We start from the raw sequence: 19,311 nt of genomic DNA on the forward strand, positions 1-19,311 counted from the left end.
CACTTATGTATCTTCAACACAGCAGATAGCAGATATATTCACAAAGCCTCTTGGTAGCATGTTATTTCATAATCTGTTGCGCAAGCTGGGAACCTTGGACATCCATGCTCCAGCTTGAGGGGCGTGTTAGGATTCGAAATCAAAACAATTAAAGCTTGATTTGTAAATCATATTTTAGAGATTTAGTTTGATTGTAGTTTTTGTAATTAAGTCCTACAGATTAGTTGCTAGTATGTCAGTTTACTTATTTAGACAAGATCTTTTCTATATAAACTATGTATATGCACTGTAAAAATTACACAGAATAACAAGACTGTCTTGCTGTTCTTCAAACTCCCTCTGTCAGCTTTCTTGTTTTCTTTAAGTTAGACTTTAAATTTGTTTTCTAGAGGTTACCAGTTCGAATCTCATAAATCTCAGGGTCACTGGAGGGTTGTATGGTCGTTAACTTCAGGGTCCGTAAGATTAGTCGAGATACACGCAAGCTGGTCGGACATCCATATTAATAATAAAAAAAATAGGCATAAATTCAGGGGAATAATGATACACAACTATTGAAGGAGCAATCATGAGCTCTTGTACTAATTTATTGATGGCATTCCTTCGTGTCCTCCTGCCGACTGCCTTCTATAATCGAATGGTCAGTCACTTGCCTGTCTAATATTTTAGATGAAGAAGATTCAAATGAAAAAAAATTCTTCAGTCCTTCTTGGTAGAAATTATTTAACGATGCAAGAAAAATCAGCTGTAGGACGATGAGGTCCACCGTCCATGAACTTACACACATCTGATTTATCTCCTCAGGGAATTTTCAAAGAAAAAAAACGAAGAAATTGCCCAACAAGTCTTTCCTGCTTCAATAACTTTTGCTTATAAGAACATCCAAGAAGATGTACTCTACACAGAACCGACACATTACAAATCCCTTCTGTTACAAACTTTGCTAATGGCTAGTGCGATCTTCATCCTCCTCGTCGCCTCTTGCTTAAGTCCAAACTATGTTGCTTATGCACAAAATGATACACTCAAACAAGGCCATCTGCTCCGGCACCACGAGCAGCTAATTTCTGCAGGAGGGGTCTTCAGGTTGGGATCGATCGGTACTGCGCTGGTGGCCGGTACCTAGGAATCCGGTTTGAACGTATACCAGTTTACTCAGCATGGGCGGCCAACCGAGACATCCCAGTTCCGGATTCCTCTGGTGCATTAACCATAGGTAATGACGGCAAACTGAAGATCACATATCAAGGAGGCCCACCAATAGCTATAAACTCAAATGTTGAATCACCAAAAAGCTCAAGCGACAACATTACCGCTACCCTGCTTGACTCAGGAAACCTTGACATTCGACAGGTTGATTCTGATGGGAAACCTGCAGAACCTGTTTTGTGCAGAGTTTCGATTATTCACATAAAATAATACTGCCTGAGATAATGAAACTACGCGTAAATATTAAGACTGGGCAGAACCTGTGGGCTCGCTTCTTCAAGCTCCGGTTTCTGGTTTTCATTTTGATAGGAACAGTAGGTGCTTGCTGCTCGCATGCCGTCTACTAAACGAGCCTTCACTACCCGTCCGGCACCTTTCCAAGTGGTGTTAATAATAATTCTCCGGACAGCTTTACAAAACATAATGATTAATTGTCAAAATTTCTGATAATAATAATAATAATAATAGAGGTTCGGTAATTAGCAGTTAATCAATTTATGTCTTGCTTCAAAATTCTTAATCAGATTTGAAAAATATAAATATATGTTTTGGGAGATTTTAAATCAGGTTCAAAAATATTTATATTTAGCTTTTATTTATAAGATTAAAAAAAATTCTATTTATTTAAATAAATAATACCTATCGAATTCGAATTAAATTTCAATCAGGGGGGACAAAACAAGAAGCAAAGCCATCTTATCCAAAATCATGTTCTTGGGTCCCATTATATTAGAGTCCGAAAACCTCACAAATATCTAGAATTTGATATCCCAAATATTCTTCTTCTGTTTCAAAACACACGAAAGTACTAAACTACTTCTACGTATCAGAACTCCAGTTGCTGACACATTTAACGGAACTGAAACTGAAGCACAAATGTCTTCTCTTCTCCTTCTTCTCCTTCAACCTCTGCCAACTCTCACTTCTTCCTCTTCTACACTTCTCTTTCTCCAAAATCAACTCCATAGCTCTTCTCTAACCTCTCTTAAAAGACCCAAAAACATTCTCCTTTCAAAACCTCTCAAAATCCCATCTTTTGCTCTCACAGAGTCCTCAGGCTCTCCTGAATCTCTTGACCCTTCTCCGCAAACCCTCATTCAAGAGCTCTCGGTAAGCACCCACATACAAACATATATTCGTATGTACCATCATGTTATACATTTTCTGGAATTGCAATTTGTTATAGTGATTTTTGTTGTGTTTTTGTCATATGGGGTTGCAGGATTGCTTTGATCTTCCACCAGATTATTTCCAACAATTACCGAGTGATCTTAGATTAGATGTGAGTTCAATTTGTATTTTGTTTCTTGTTGGGTTTCCTTTCAAGGCTACTTTTGTGATGTATTTAGTTAGTTGTAGTTCTTGTTAGAGGTTGTCGCATATGTCAATTGAGAGAATTTATCTTTGTGCTATATTTGTGTTTGTAGTTAAATGATGCAGCTTTTGATCTTTCGAATGGACCGGTTCTTGATGAGGTTAGTTGTTCTTGGTTGTTGCCTTGATACTAATAAATGATCCAACGAAAGCTTCTGTTTTTATTCTCTTTTTGTGCATGTCATTCTTGCGAAGATTCTCTGTATTGCTCCAATTTTATTGCATGCCGCCGAAGGGATGTTTTTATTGCGTTTTCATTCTATGAAGTGTTGGGAATTAATGATTTTTGTTTGCTGGGAAATTGGAAAGTTATGGTTTATTAAACTTGACTTTTCACTGGGCTTTGAAACATTGATGTTGGCACATTGCTGTTTTTTCTAAGCATCATTAACCTAGCAATGTTATTCTTTCTGTATGCCTCTATCCACAAGGTTAAGAACAAGACACTTCATACGGGAGTGGCAGTTCACATGAAAACCAGATTCTTAATTGATTGTTTCGTGCTCCACTGTTTTGATTACACGAAGTAGAAGTACAGTAGACCAAATGGCAGGACTCCAGGCAACTATGCCTTTGAGCTTAAAGAATCTATATATATATATATATATATATATATATATATATATATATATATATATATAAACCCATTATGAGTACATAATTAAGCTGTACCAAGTTGTTGCAATAAGAACTGCAGGTATAAATGACCAGTTGGCTTTCAACTATTTCTCATTTTAGGGATCCTCTATGTTTGTCTATATCTGTACTGTTACTGGCTACAATGAAAAGCATTTTTTTGCTGAGAGTGCTTTTGGCGGTAACTTTTTAGTGCGGTAGAGAGCTGGGAGAAATCTTGTTAAATCTCTCTCGAGCATGGGAGCTGGCTGACACATCAACTTCCCGAACTTTAGCGAGCAAGTTGCCTGTGCTGGAGAGCTCTTTAACAAACAATGCTAAATCAGGCAAGAATAGGAGCATTCATAACTGACATTGGATGAATGGTTTAAGAGTTTGTTCTGAATCTGAAGCTTTTACTCCTTTTTTATACTGGTTTAGCATTTGGCAAACGTTTAGTATCTGCTGGAAGGAGGTTCGAGTCCATGGGACAGTATGGTCAGGGTGAACTGCAAAAGGTACTTCATCTAACTTCAAAGCTAATCTTGTGCTTTCAATATTGTTATTTATGTTATTTAACTCCAAATGTATCATTGAAAACCTTTTTGTGGAGGATACAGCATTTGGGATAAAAATCAACTGCAACATTAGTTGTGCTAAATGTGTATTTTGTTTTTAACTTACATTGGTGTCAATTATCCTTCTGAATTTCGTATTCAAACTTTAAAATCAAAGCACTGTTTGCCTCAAGAGTGGAGCATGCCAAGATGTCAACTTGAAACCCTGTTGACACAATCACTAGCAGTTATTTCGTTGCTTCTTTGCCAGATTATGATTGTTTGGACATGTCTTGTAGTTTGTCCATTCAAACTATAAGCATCTTTTTTTCTGATTTGAATAAGTGTAAAGGATTTCTGTATCTCGGCACAATTGTCAAGGTTCACAGACTCCATTTTTGGTTGCCCTTCTTGTGCTGCTTTGAGTAGAAGATTCCAGGTATCATTGTATCCAGGTTTTGCAAATTAGTCTGTTTAGGACATACTTTCGCTTTGGAAATTACTCGTCTGAGATCAATTTCTTACCCCTTAGCAGTCTCTTGACAAAAGTAAAATAGCAATTGCTGCTGGAAAGCTTTGTTGAAAGAACTAGGAATGTAATTTATGCAAATTGTAGCTTACCTTATATCATATTCATAATTTATATTTAGCTAGTTCATCAAAACAGTCATTTCCCTTTACACGGGATCTTAGTCCCTCTAGAGATTGTGTTTCTGAAGTAACGCAATTTATTAACACCACTCAACCATTATAGATTGCAAAAACAATGATCACAACAGGAAAGCTGCTTTCTGCAAGTTCAATATCAACAGCAACTGACGAAGAACCAAAGAAAGAAACAAGAGTCCTGAAGGTAGCTGATAACTCCCTGTTTAATGGGATATTTCCTGAAATAGACGCATTATAAATGAAATGTATAACAAACAATGTGAATCCCATCCGCAGTTTGGAGACCTACAGATTGAAATAACACCCGTGAAAGCTAATATTGGGGCTGTCATTGGACTTGTGTTTGGGTAAATATTCCATTTAAACTGTCAGTTACCTTTTTCAACGTTTTATTTCACAACAAAGAGGAGAAAACATCCAATTTTGAAGTGTAGGATTCTTTCATGGGAACTAGCTCAAGGCATTCAAAGCAGTCCAGAGAGTTCATTGGAGTATGCAAATGGCAATGCTTTACTGCTGGCTAAGGTACTGGAAAAATGCAAAATAGATTCTTATTCCCTCTGTTCCTCTTATAACCTATTGATAATTAAGGCGTGCTAAAACCTGAAATTTTCTGGATGCAGTCTCTGAGAGGAACTCTACTTGCCCTTTGCTACTCATCAACCTTACTGTCTGCTTGTACCACTGTGGGGCTTTTCTTTCTGGCAAGACAAGTTAAATCGAAGGAAAATTGAGCTTTCAGCCCACTTCCACTAAAAGTGATGACATGAAGGTCTTGGTATTTTGTCTAACAATGGAAGCACAGAACTACTCAAGTATGATGTCATAATTGCCTAATCTTTTCCTTATTTTTGACCTACCTCTGAAAGTGTACAAGGCCATATGAGCTAAAAAGTTCTACTGTCTGCATTTTGCCTTATGTTTTGTAATGCAAAGGTCTCAAGATTTACATTATAGTTGTACAGCCAATATATATAAGTGCATACCTTCCTTTTATATTTATATTTGTAATAGTGGGTCTCTCGCTGTTTCTTTGTTTTCTCCATGAACAAGGTGTCTTAGTAATGAATTTAGGCTTATAAAATAATGAAAAACTCTCATCAACCAAAAGTCAGAAGCACAGATGGTTAGATGTAGAACTTGTACCAGAATTTTTTTTATCCATTTACAAAATTTACCATTAGTTCTACGTCTTGCACAGACTCGATCATCAGCTGTTGGCTGACAATTGGTTTGCAATAATTTTCACCCCTCCAGCCCCAGGTTCTTGCCAGCTATTGGCAAGGCCATGAGAGGGTTTTTCTTTCTTTCTTTCTTTTTTACGGATTAAAGCATTTTATGTGCTCTTGAGCCAGCATCAGACCCTGAATCCCCCCCCCCCCTAATTGATGCCGACTACAGCAAATTTCCTGGTTCAGTTCATTAGTATCTGATGAATAGATGAGCTTGCTTGAGGTCACGTCTGTAAGATGAATTGAAAATGACGACTTAAATTTCTAGAATTTCTAATTCTCTTTTGACGTTGATTATGAACTTCAATGATGGTTAAGGAAATTGTTATACTAATAGATGCGGCAATTAGCTGGCTACTGCTTAGAATAATGCGTTTGATAATGGACATCCAGAAAAATGACAGGAAATACATTGGCAGCTGTTGAAATCGAGGCGTGCTGTAGTCTGCTTTCATGGACCTGACATTGCTATTTACATCAGAAGTGCCATGAATCTCACAGAGAGAAACAGAATTCATCTGAAACATGCATGCATGTACTCAATTCCCTTGCATTCTGATGTCTCAAAACTCCAGCATCCCATGATTTCATTTCAAACACATTAAAACTCTGCTTGAAATGCATTGATCTGCGATGAATCTTTGCCATGCAGGTGGTCCGGTTCCTAACACAACCTTTTCTCCTTTTTGTTTTTAAATTGAACTGATTGTTGGTGATTTTACAGATAGTAATTGTTTAGTTTAAATTACATGCAAATTTATAGATCAAAGTAAAAATAATTAAACTTGTAACAAAGTTAAAACAAAACTCTAGTTTATATACAAAGTATATAGTAGAATATTTAAAGTTGCAATTGAATCAAACAAAAACATTATCAAATAACTAAGAATTTTTTGTAGATCAATTTCTTATCTTCTCATAATTTATTTTAAATAAATTAATATTTTATTTTAAATAAATTAATATTTTATATTAAATATTTTTGTTGAAAAATATTTTTTAACAAATTATTAACTCTAAAAGTAAATAAACCCTACTTTTAATTTTACTATCTATTAATCTAGATGATCATAAAAGATCGTGTTAGCTAACATAATCTCCTATTTTGACCTAGAGTTAACGTTCTTAACTTGAATTATTGTTCTTTATTTAAGACAAGCAAGAAGTTGAGTGAGTTGGCTGAAATTTTAAGCTTTATATTTAACTAATTGGGTTGGATGCCTTCTTTCAATAAAAAAGATAAATATATAAGTTTTTCCAATATATTTTTGAGACAAAAGAATCATAATTTTAAATTGAAAAGTTGGCCGCTTCTATTTAATTAAATAAATTAAAAATTATTTATACTGGTAAATAAAAAAATTATTTTAACTTGGAAAAACAAAAGACAAACAACGTTAACCATAAATTGGGGTAACATGGGTTACCTAAACTAGCAAACCATGCTAATCCTATAAAAAAGAAAAAGAAAAAGAAAAAATAAAAAATTAAATTCTCAACCATGCATTCTAATATTAAAAGATAAAATAAATAAACGAAAAGAAAAACAATAACAAAAAAATAATAAAACATTGTAGATTATTAATGTAATGTACCATGCAATAAGTATGGATGAATAATAATTTCCTATATCCTTTAGTTTGGTTGCCCAATAGGTCTCACCAACATTTTTTCACCTAAAAAAGAAAGGTAAAGAGACAATTATGTTTTTAAAAAAGTGAGAGCAATTTAATAATCATGTTAAATCTTGATTAATTTGATAATATAATAAAAAATAAGGGAGCAACAAAAAAGGAATTTTAAAAATATTGCCCTGCGCAAATTTGCGAAAAGAAAAAAAATAATCCTTGTTAAGTTTTTAAACTCGTGATTCAAGTTATCAGAGCAGAAGCACTATACATGAAAAAATCATCAAGTCCAATCCTTAGAAAATAAATCGCCAAAGGATTAGATAAAGAAAATTCCACAAAAAATAGTCAATTAAAAGAATGAGGGTTAAAATTAAGATAAAAAATAAATTAAAGAGAAACAACAATTTTTAAATTTGAGAGTTAAATCGAAAAGAATAAAAACATTAATAAAAGGGAAAAAAATCAATAGAATGAGGTCCAAAATAAAAAAAGAAACAACACACTATAAACTTGGATTGAAATATAAAATTTAAAATAATAAAAATTTTATAAAAGGGTTAAGGAAAAAAAATAAAAAATCTAATGAATAAGAATCAAGTTGAAAACATCAATACATGATAAAAAAAAATTGAACATGTATAATTTTACAACTTGTATGTAAATGTAAATTGAAAAACCTATGCATAGATATAATTAAATAAATCAAGAACTATTGTATAAATAAATTAAAATAAAAAAGTCATTAATGATAAATAAAAACAAAATTGGAAAAAATAAGAAATAAATATAGATCAAGATATTTAATTTCATAATACAGGTAATTTACCGGGTTGTATTTAATGAATTTATTTATTAAAATAAATTTGTAATAAAAATCGACACATACATAAAATTTATTGAATAAAATAAAAGGAAAAAAACATATTATACAAGGTTGCACATATTAAAAATATTATAAAAATAAATATTTTTTATTAATATTTTTTATTTGTAAAAATAAATTTAATATATATAAAATAAAAAAATTACAAATGATAAATATTAACCTCTTAAAAAAAACAAAACACATCCAATATAATTAAAATATTAATCGCTAATTGAAAAAGACTAAATAAGCACACACAAAAAATCACATAGAAGTAAAATACAAACTTAATTAAAAAAAACATATAAAAAAGCTTAAATTAAAAAAAATCAAAACTATATAAAAAAAAACAAAGAAGAACAAGATCATGCTAAGTGCTTAGCATGTGAATAAAGTCACCGCGCATGGGTTTGCAATCTCAGGCCCACACTCATTTGCCTTTATTCATTTTTATATAAGTTAATGGGATAGACGATATGTTATTTACTCTAATTCAATTTGAAAACAAATAGATGACACATCTTCTCAATTCCCTAGATTTTGACTATTATGATAGTTAGAAAATTTGAATTACTAGCTTTTTTTCATATAAAAACTTATTTTCAGTTCAAAATACCATATGAATCCTGTTAAATCAATCAAAACCTTTAAAAATACAAAAAAAAAACCGCTTCAAAACTCAATATCAATTCAAAATCAAAAATCTTTTTGGGATTGAATTTGTTTTTCTATACACTTTTAAAGTAAAAAAAAAACACTTAATTTGAACTGTTTTTATTATATAGAATCATGTGGAACAAAATTTCACTGTTTTGGTGGCCAAATGTAATCACTTCAGTCCTCTAACTCTCAATTCAATCATTTCTTAAGAACATGTAATTAGGTGTTGATTTTGGCTTAAAAAGAATTCAATTGTACAAAGAAAAAAATTAAGGATCAAATTAAATTTTTTTTTTAAATCTCCACTCCAATCCATCCATAGTGATTTATGAATGATGAACAATGATCTCAACTACGGCGAAAACACCACATATTTTAGCTTTATAATAATAATAATAATATAATGTGGTTCTTCTTCTAGAAGATATTTAAGAAATCTTCAGCTTGTGAACAGACCGTTTCTGGAATAATTTAATAATAATAATAATAATAATAAAATGTGGTTCTTGTTATAGAAAATCTCTAAGAAATCTTCAGCTTGTGAACAGACCGTTTCTGTAATAAACTTGCAGCCAGGTAATAAGACATCATCTTCATTTAATAATTGAGATTATAGTTGGATTACTTCTGACCAGAAATTTTTCGTAGAATAAATTACTCACAGATTCTTTTGACTTTCTGCACCTGTTTATCATTGAAAATCCAGATTCTTCAGCACCCGAAAAGGCATGCTGTCGCAGTCCGATGAGGCGTGGCCTGGAGGTGAGAGTTTTTGTTTAGTGGCCTGAAGTTATGGCAGCCACTTGCTTACTGCTGCTATAGTCCTGCTGATCATATATTATAAGAGGGAAGGGTTAATTAACTTAATTTGTTGCTTAATTAACTTAATTTGTTGCTTAATTTATCTTCAACTTCATTGAGAGGCCATGTTCTTTTCGTTGCTTTTGACCTTGCATTGTTCTGCTTCCCATTTGTCTCGTCTTCGTTGTCATTGATAGCTATGTGTTCTTCTCTTGCATCGCCCGATGCCCAATGCAAAACTTACTGATAATTATTGCAAAACTTACTGATACGCTTGAGAATTGTGACATATATTTTTAAAATGAATTTTTATATTTTTAAAATAAAAATATTAAAAAAACATATATTTTTTTTATTTCTTTATTATCTCTATCTTCTTTTTTTGAATCAGGATAATAACTAAACACTAAAACACGGTAACATCCAAATTCATTTGTATATACTAAACAATACGTGAGATGTTCATCAATGATTCAATTTCTTATTTTTTTAATGTCCCCTTAATGAATTAATGGCCCATCTTATGTAAGCAATTCTTTGATATTCATTGAATCTTGATCTTAAATCATGATATTCTACTATTTTGACTTAGAAAAATGAATCTGGATTTAGAATCTTTTAAGTAGAAGTTGGCTGAAAAAAATATAGTATATTTATTATCAGGTCGACGACTAAGTTAACCCCCAGCTATGATTTTTCATTTCTATGAACTCATTCTGCTGCGCAAGAACCACCCGGCCCTCTTTTAATAATAGAAATTGCATCCTTAGAATATTGAGAAAACTCATAAGCTTCTTTCCACGTAGATCTCGTTCATTAATCTAAATTAACCGAGTTAGATTGATGTATAGCTATGGTTATGTTGATTTGATAATTCATGGATTGATTCAGTAATTTAAATTTTTTTTTAGTCAATCTCTAGACTTAGTTTTTGTAACTAAGATTTAAATGAATATTTCCACTTGAAACTCTTGTAATTTAAAATCTAATCCAAGTTATATTTTAAATAAAATTAAATTAGATATTGATTTTATAAAACTTAATTGATCGAGTTAGATTGATTTATAACTATGGTTATAGTGATTTAATGATTCATGGATTGATTCAGTAATCTAAATTTTTTTTTCATGTTAATCTCTAGAACTAATTTTGTAACTAAGATTTAAGTGGATATTTCTATTTGAAACTTCCGTGATGTACATCAGTCTAATTCAAGTTGTATTTTAAATAAAACTGGATTAGATATTGGTTTTATAAAACTTAATTAATCGAGATAGATTGATTTATAACTATGGTTATGTTGATCTAATAATTCATCAATTGATTTAGTAATCTAAATTTTTTTTCGAGTTGTCTAGTTTTTGTAATTAAGATTTAAATGGATATTTTCACTTGAAATTCTCGTGATTTAAAGTTTTTTTTAAGTTGTATTTTAAATAAAATTGGATTAGATATTGACTTTATAAAACTTAATGATCCAGTTAGATTAATCTATAATTATGATTTTGTTGATCTAATAATGATTCGTGGATTGATTTATTTTTTTTTCTTTTCAAATCAATCTCCAAAGCTAGTTTTTATAACTATGATTTAAGTGGATATTTCCACTTGAAACTTCACGTCACTAAGATCGTTGATGTTCCTTAATGCTTTCAAGTACAGTTGCAGGATCTATTTTAGATCTCAACCCAAATAACTTATCCAAAGACAATAATATTGTCTTAAAACCTTCCCTTGTCTCTGCACCATCTGATCTCACTGCTTGTCAGGAAAGAAACAAATTAATACTTAAAAATCAAGTAATTAAGGTAACTAGCTTGTCTCCATTACTACTAGACTACATGTTTGTTCTAAAAATACTAACACCAGTAAGGGAAAGATTCTTCAAGTTACAGTACAAAATGTGACCAGCAGTTTCATATCAACCACAAGAACTAGGGTTTTTTTTGTTTATTTTTTCCTTCTTGAGGAATGGAAAGTAGGCTACTCAAACATATTGTATTGCATGTATCTTGTTGACTTTGAGGAGATGTTGACTAAAATCCTAAATTACTATACCCGTTTCTATCATTGCTGGCATTACAATTATCACAAGATATCAAGTGGCTTACTATTTTAATACTGATAAGTTTTTTTTGGAAAAAAAAAAGTAATTTTATGTGTTAGATAGTGTTATTTCTCATTTTCTAAAAAAAAAAAAAAAAACCCTCTATATATACTCTAGTGCCGTACTCTCCTTTCTTCCATAACCCTTGGGCACATCTGTCTCTCCCTCTTTCTCTCTCTCTCCACTTCCACCATGGCCTGCTCAGCCTCTGACCTAGCTCCTCTCCTCTCCACCACTGTAAACTCCACAGAAGCTGCCACCTACTTATGCTCCCAGTTCACCAGCATATCCAGCCAGCTTTCAGACACAGGCTATGCAATCAACAACACTTACCTTCTTTTCTCTGCCTACCTAGTCTTTGCTATGCAACTTGGCTTTGCCATGCTTTGTGCAGGCTCTGTGAGGGCCAAGAACACCATGAACATAATGCTTACTAATGTTCTTGATGCTGCTGCTGGTGGCCTTTCTTACTATCTCTTTGGCTACGCCTTTGCCTTCGGCTCTCCCAGCAATGGCTTCATTGGCCACCATTTATTTGGTTTGAGTGACTTTCCTACTAGTCAAGCTGATTATAGTTTCTTCCTCTATCAATGGGCTTTTGCTATAGCTGCTGCTGGCATCACTAGTGGGTCCATTGCTGAGAGAACCCAATTCGTTGCTTACCTCATATACTCCTCCTTCTTGACCGGCTTTGTTTACCCTGTTGTTTCACATTGGCTTTGGTCCGGTGATGGTTGGGCCAATCCGGCTAAACTCGATAACAAGCTCTTATTCGGTTCGGGTGCAATCGACTTTGCTGGTTCAGGTGTGGTTCACATGGTTGGAGGTATTGCGGGTTTGTGGGGCGCTCTCATTGAAGGCCCACGAATTGGCCGGTTCGACCAGAACGGTCGGTCCGTGGCCTTACGTGGTCATAGCGCTTCGTTAGTGGTGCTCGGTTCATTCTTGTTGTGGTTCGGGTGGTATGGGTTCAACCCCGGTTCGTTCTTGACAATCTTGAAGAGTTATGGTGGTAGCAGAGTGTTTTATGGTCAATGGAGTGCTGTGGGAAGGACAGCTGTCACTACAACATTGGCTGGGAGCACAGCTGCCCTTACTACCCTGTTTGGTAAAAGATTGTTATCTGGTCATTGGAATGTGATTGATGTATGTAATGGCTTATTAGGGGGTTTTGCTGCGATCACCGCAGGGTGTTCGGTGGTAGAACCGTGGGCTGCAATCATATGTGGCTTTGTTGCAGCTTGGGTTTTAATTGGGTGCAATAAGCTCGCAGATAAACTACAATATGATGACCCATTGGAGGCAGCCCAATTGCACGGCGGATGCGGCATGTGGGGGTTGCTGTTCACCGGGCTGTTTGCGAAGGAGACGTACGTGAATGAAGTGTATTCAAACAAGCCGGGGCGGCCGTATGGGCTGTTCATGGGTGGTGGTGGGAAGCTGTTGGCGGCCCAGATAATTGAAATCTTGGTGATAGTAGGGTGGGTCTCGGTGACAATGGGCCCACTGTTCTATGGGCTCCACAAGCTAAAGTTGCTGAGGATCTCAGCTGAGGATGAGATGGCAGGCATGGATTTGACAAGGCACGGAGGGTTTGCTTATGCATACGATGCAGAGGATGATGTGTCGGGAAAGCCTTCTTTTATGATGAAGAAAGTTGAGCCTGCGAAGAACACCTCACCTAATGGAAACTCACCAGCTATCAATGTGTGATCAGATTTGATGCTGTACAATGCCATCAAGTAAATAAATTACAAAAAAAAAAAAAACTTGAATAAATAGTAATAAAAAGAGAGAGAGAGAGAGAGAGAAGAAGCCAGGCATAATTGGCATATCCAAGCTTGAGTCGTTAAGTCGTTGTATCACCTCGTAATTTTACGAGATCAACTTAAGTTTATTATTTTTGTTTAAATCAGTGTCTTTAAGGTTTTTCTCAGCTTTTTTAATTTTGACATGATATATGGTTATTTTTTAAAATATTTTTTATTTTAAAATATATTAAAATAATATTTTTATTTTTAAAAAGTATTTTTAATATTAGTATATCAAAATGATTTAAAAATATCAAAATATATTAATTTAAAATAAAAAATAAAAATAAAGTAAAATTTTTATAAACACTTTCCAATCATAATATCAAATACTGCGTAAATCAATAATGTAAAAAATAATCTGAAATAAAATTCAATCTAAATTAGATTTGGGTTACCAAATAAAAAAAATTTAAAATTTTTAAAAAATATTTTTTATGCCAAACACTTGTCTAATTCAATAATATAAAAAATAATTTGAAATAAAATTCAATCTAAATGTGTGAGATTGGATTATTTGTTGCTGATTTCAAGTGAAAGAGAAGAGGAGGAATTTCACCACAAAATTGGGTTTCTTTCTGTATAAAATGGTTAAATTTGTATGTGTGTGTGTATATATATATATATATAATGGATGATTCTCTCTGCAACCTTCCATCGCCATACCAGGTATCCTCGCAGGTGCAGGAAAACTAGCCACAGCCATGATCAGTGGAAGAAGGTGAGCAAATGATTCCCATTTCCATTGATTATTCTCCACCATGTCCGCTACCGCCATGTCCAGCTGATCCTCTGGGACAACAGCTTTTGCTGCATATTCTCCATAATATGACTCTGTGTTTTCCAGAAAGTTAGAAACATCTTTGGAACAGAACAATTTAGTCTTTGGAACAGAACAATTTAGTCCAAAAGGTTTGCCAAGATCCTTTGTAAGAGCAGAACCACTGATACGACTGATTGATTTTGCCAGAAAATTAGAAAAATCTTTGGAACAGAACAATTTAGTCTTACGAACACTGACCTGAAGAATCACAGAACAATCTCAAGCAGAGACTCTAGTGCCCTTTCCATCACAGAACAATGGGCTAGACTAAACAATAAAGATAATATTTTTCAAATCATAGTTATAAAATTCAATTTGAAGGTCGAGATGATCCAAAGCTCGGCTTGTGGACTGGAGAGTTAATTTGCGGGTCGATGGATCAATCCAAATTATAAAGTTTTTTTTTTAAAATAATACTGTTTTGATATAAAAAAAAATTAGTTCAAAATAAAACTTGTTATAGGCAAAACAACAAGAGAAGCTGCCGACTGGGATGAAAGAAAGACAGAAAATCTGCTCACGAAAGAAATTGTGACACCGTCAAAGATTTTTTATCAGAAAATTATGATGAATTTTATTAATTAAATTTTATATTATTATATTCATAAGTAAACACCAAAAAAAAAACATTCCATTGAAAAAAAGAAGAAAGGAGTGTTATTCTTTGAAGAAATTACTTTTTTATTTTAAATGGATGCTTAATATGTTTGGCAGTGTGGTAGTGATTGCTTTTTAAATAATTTTTTATGTCGAAATACATGCTAATGATATTTTTTTATTTTTTAAAAAATAATTTTTAACATCAGCATATCAAAACGATTCAAAACACATAAATCATATTAAAATTTAACCACAAAATTTTTAATTTTTTTGCGTTTCAGTTTCAAAAGATTTCATTTAACTTTTTTTAAGGGATTTCTTGGTATTTTTTTATATAATAAAACAATAACATATATTATTTTAGTCGAGATATATATAAAATAGTCCGAACAATCATATTAATTTTTTAAAAAATAATATTATAATTAATGAATTAAGTTATTGTCAGTGATCAGATATCTAAAAATATGTTTTATATTAAATTAATTTGAAAGTTAATTCATATAAATTAATTGATTTGACGAGCCTAACTAGATAAGAATCTTGATGAGAATCCTCTTGTACATGAAAATTGAATAAAATTGTTTGGTACGCTGAACAATACATTATTATTATTATTATTTAATTATTTGGTTTATTTTGTACAAAATTGTTGTAGTAAGAAATTTTTATTCCACGAAAAGAAATAGGATCGGTGTTCTTTCTCGCAGGTAACAGTGGAGAATCAGTGTTGTTCTCAATCTCTCTCGTAAATCTTTATGAGTAATCTCCCACGATCTTGACGCGTGCTTCCTAACATGTTAAAACCCTAGTCAACCAAAACCGTGTCTCCAAATCCTCCTCCTGCTCCCTGCCATAAACCTCAGTGGTCGCATCTTCAAGACAATGAGAAGATCCAAATCAGCCAAGCAATCCCACAACCCTAACATCACTGTAAGAAGATCTGAAAGATTAGCAGACAATTTCAAGAAACTCCCAGATGACTTAATCCTCAAAATCTTGTTTAAGATCCAAGATGATACCAAAACCCTCATTCGCTGTTCCACTGTTTGCAAGAACTTGCATTCCCTCGTCTCCAAAATCGACACTGTCTCCCTCAAATTCTTATGTCCTAACGAGGGTGATGATGATGATGATGATGATGTTCTCTTGTGCTCGCAGTCTCATCACCACATTCCACAAGTAGCGTTCCCTGCCCTCATGAAGGTGTTTGCAAATCTCAACTTTCTTGAAATCAAGCTCTGCTCTTTCCCTTCTTCCTCAAATTTGCATGTGTCCAGGTTGAACTGCATGATTGGTGATTGTGATAGTATCCACTGCGAATTAATTTTCGCTATTCAAGTTGGGGTGTTGTCAAGCACAAGGAGAAGTAGAAATATACCTCTGAAATTGAACGGGAAATTCGATACCTCCTTTGCTGAAACAATGATGTTCTTTTTAAAGAAAATGGTGCCGCATTGGCCTAAAACGTTAAAGAAAGTGGTGATTTTGAGTGCGAATATGCAGGGGTCTGGATCGAGAGGGAAGGTTTTTATAGGAGAAGAAGAGCTGGATAATTTTGTTGATTTGATTTCGACTTCGATGGTTTATGAGAGTTGGCTCAACTGGCTTAATAATCCCAAAAATGTAACTTATTGGCGCAAGGACGCACAGAATGATGAGCATTCTTGGCTTAGAGAAAATGTGTGGATTCTTTATGGTTTAGGATTTCCATGGGTGAAGGACAGGGTGACTACTGATATAGTTGTGATGGAAAGTGTTGTGAAGGAGTTATTGGGCGCTTTTGAATGATGATGGTAATGACCAGAATTGCGAGGTGGTGAGCAACAATGAGAACAACAAATCTAACATTTTGAAGGTTTATGATGGTTACCAAATCTTTTGTTTGATTATTAGTTAGCATCACAGCCTAATGATGAAAGAACAAGATCATAGCCCAGGTGAATAGCTGAGTTAGGTGGATTTGAATGACTCTGTTTGTTATTTATCTGCTAGTATTAACATTACCTTTAGGTGATCATATCTTGACTTTTTCGGTTAGAAATTATGTATAGATTTTATAGTAGTATGGAAAGGAAACAGGCCGTTTCCTTGCTGATCATGCTTTTCTCTTGTTTCCTTGTTGATCATGCTTTAGAGAACCTTTTATACAATAGGAGCTGAAGTGCAGAAGCAAGTGCTTTGTCTGTGCTGAGGGTTTTCGTCAGCGGCTCATCCAAAGTCCCCTGAAGATTGGCAGCAGATTGAATATGTTGTTCCAGCTGGTTCCGCCGTGTTAGTTTACCAAAACTTCCTCCACATTGAGTATTTTCTTTTACTTTGTAAAAAGCACCTTGATCTGCTCCAAAGTCCTGATACTGTTGGATTGTCATCTATGAATGTCAGTTTGTGTGAAACTGAAAATCTTAAACACTGAGTATTCAAGCTGTCATTGCCGTCCTAGCTAACTCAGAACTGAAAGAGACCCCGATTCGTAACGTTAATCGAAGGCCAGAAGACTCTAAATTGACGATCGACAAAGACTTGGTGTAAAACAAGAAGAGCAGAGTTTGGGGGGGGGGGGGGGGGATGGCCAGGAATTCCTCAGAGAGCAATTTGTGTCAGGATTGAGAGCTACTAAGTGTTTTCTTTTCTTTTCTTTTCTTTAGAAGGATGCTGAGTGTTTTTGAACAAATCCAGGTGTGTGTGTTTTGGTTGTTGTACAAAAGTTACAAGATAATTATAATTAGATAAGTGAGTAATTATGTTTAGTTTATAATTATGCAAAAAAAAAAAAATTACAAGAACTAGAATCTGGTGATCTTTCAATCAAACAAAGATATAATGCATGCTGAGCAGATGTATAGACTTGCAAATACAATCTTAAATTTGGTAATCTTTCAACTAGTTTAGAGTATTTATTGAAGTTCTTATAATATAACCAATCTTAAATTTTCATGGTTGTGAAGGATTAATTATTTATTTTTAAGGTTTTATTATTTTTTATTTTGTGCAAAAAGACTTTTTTTAAGAAGCTTTCAAGATTCAAATAATTTTATTTTGTTTAGATTCATTTTTAAAAAGTAAAATGTCATACAAAATTATTTTTTTTTAGTAGAAATCTCCATTATTTTGATTACTTATCTGTTTGGGAGTGTGGTTATGGATATTTTTTAAAATTTTTTTTATTTATAAATATATCAGAATGATATTTTTTTATTTTTTAAAAATTATTTTTAATATCAGCGCATTAAAATGATTTGAAAACATTGAAAAAATATTAATTTAAAGTAAAAATAATTTTAATTTTTTCAAAAACACAAAAATAAATAAAAAGTTATAATTTTTATAGTCTAGGAGAAGTTTTGAGTTATGAATCGATATAGTTAATTTAGATTAACCTAACTTCTTTTAAAAAAATTAAAACAGTATTATTTTAATTAAATTTTTTTAAAATTAACTAATTTTTTACTAGTTTTTACTTGGATCTACCTAAATTTTTGACTGGTCATTCATTCTCCTATTTTTTAATTAATTATCTTAACTTCAGTCTTGCACCTGGGTAATATAATTTAACTGCTTATTTATTAGCAATTGACATTTTAAATCACATACAATTAATACAACAAGTTCTTATTCATATTTTCTTTTATCATCTCAATTATCTTCGATAAAATTATTTATATGAATTATTTTTTTAATAACTTTAATTGCATTTTTTATCTTAAGAAAACTTTATATTTCTTTTTAACTCAAAGTGCTCTCAAAATGTTTCTTTTTTAAAAAAAGAAGAATCACCATGTTAATGGGAAAGTTGCTGATAAGTCACTCCACCCTACTTTTAATAAAAAAAAATTAGTTTTTTAAAAAAATTAATTTTTTTACTTTAAATTAATTTTTTTTTGTTTTTTCATATCATGTTAATGTGCTGATGTTAAAAATAATTTTTTAAAAATAAAAAATATATTATTTAATATATTTCCAAGTAAAAAGTATTTTGAAAAACAACTACAATCACATTTTTAAATACACGCCTGAGTTTGAATGCTTTTCAGTCTTGATGATTGCAAATATTTTAAAAATTATTGTTTCAACCATTTAGATAAATATATATTTGTAATTTATGTATCTCTTATGACATCTTATTTCTTCCCCATAAATAATTAATGATTTACATAGAGTATTATCAAAATTTTAAAGTTTCTATAAAGTTTAATAATTAACATTTACAACCTTTTTCTTTCAATTTATCATTTCTTTATCATTTTGTTTTTTTAGGTTGGGCAATGTAACTATATTTAATTTCTTGTATGTAATAAAAGTCAAACATTTAATAAAATTTTTAAAATTTTTCTGTTATCTAGTTATAACGGCTAGT

General features: G+C 32.4%; 3 protein-coding genes across 4 annotated transcripts; all 3 read left to right on the forward strand.

The window, feature by feature from the left end:
* Positions 1 to 1,959: 1,959 nt before the first annotated feature.
* LOC133706184 (uncharacterized) lies at positions 1,960 to 5,426 on the forward strand. Of its 2 annotated transcripts, none has more exons than XR_009844464.1 (9): positions 1,960 to 2,319; positions 2,432 to 2,491; positions 2,637 to 2,684; positions 3,413 to 3,545; positions 3,640 to 3,716; positions 4,510 to 4,608; positions 4,701 to 4,771; positions 4,854 to 4,949; positions 5,048 to 5,426. XR_009844464.1 is itself a non-coding variant. In XM_062131661.1 (9 exons), exons 1-9 carry the CDS (start codon positions 2,086 to 2,088, stop codon positions 5,156 to 5,158), a joined length of 924 nt encoding a protein of 307 aa, XP_061987645.1. In that variant the 5' UTR covers positions 1,962 to 2,085; the 3' UTR covers positions 5,159 to 5,426. The 2 variants fall into 2 exon arrangements, 1 of the variants encoding a protein (XP_061987645.1); XM_062131661.1 differs by having other exon boundaries at positions 1,962 to 2,319; positions 4,859 to 4,949.
* Positions 5,427 to 11,848: 6,422 nt separating this feature from the next.
* LOC133706183 (ammonium transporter 1 member 2) lies at positions 11,849 to 13,632 on the forward strand. Its single transcript, XM_062131660.1, has one exon. The coding sequence runs from the start codon at positions 11,913 to 11,915 to the stop codon at positions 13,431 to 13,433; it is 1,521 nt and encodes a 506-aa protein (XP_061987644.1). The 5' UTR covers positions 11,849 to 11,912; the 3' UTR covers positions 13,434 to 13,632.
* A 1,991-nt stretch (positions 13,633 to 15,623) lies between these two features.
* LOC133668314 (uncharacterized) lies at positions 15,624 to 17,502 on the forward strand. The gene is made up of 2 exons (XM_062088095.1): positions 15,624 to 16,894; positions 17,092 to 17,502. Exon 1 carries the CDS (start codon positions 15,840 to 15,842, stop codon positions 16,743 to 16,745), a length of 906 nt encoding a protein of 301 aa, XP_061944079.1. The 5' UTR covers positions 15,624 to 15,839; the 3' UTR covers positions 16,746 to 16,894; positions 17,092 to 17,502.
* Positions 17,503 to 19,311: the final 1,809 nt, after the last annotated feature.

The sequence above is a fragment of the Populus nigra genome, chromosome 11 (assembly GCF_951802175.1).
Source record: "Populus nigra chromosome 11, ddPopNigr1.1, whole genome shotgun sequence".
NCBI classification, from domain to species: domain Eukaryota; kingdom Viridiplantae; phylum Streptophyta; class Magnoliopsida; order Malpighiales; family Salicaceae; genus Populus; species Populus nigra.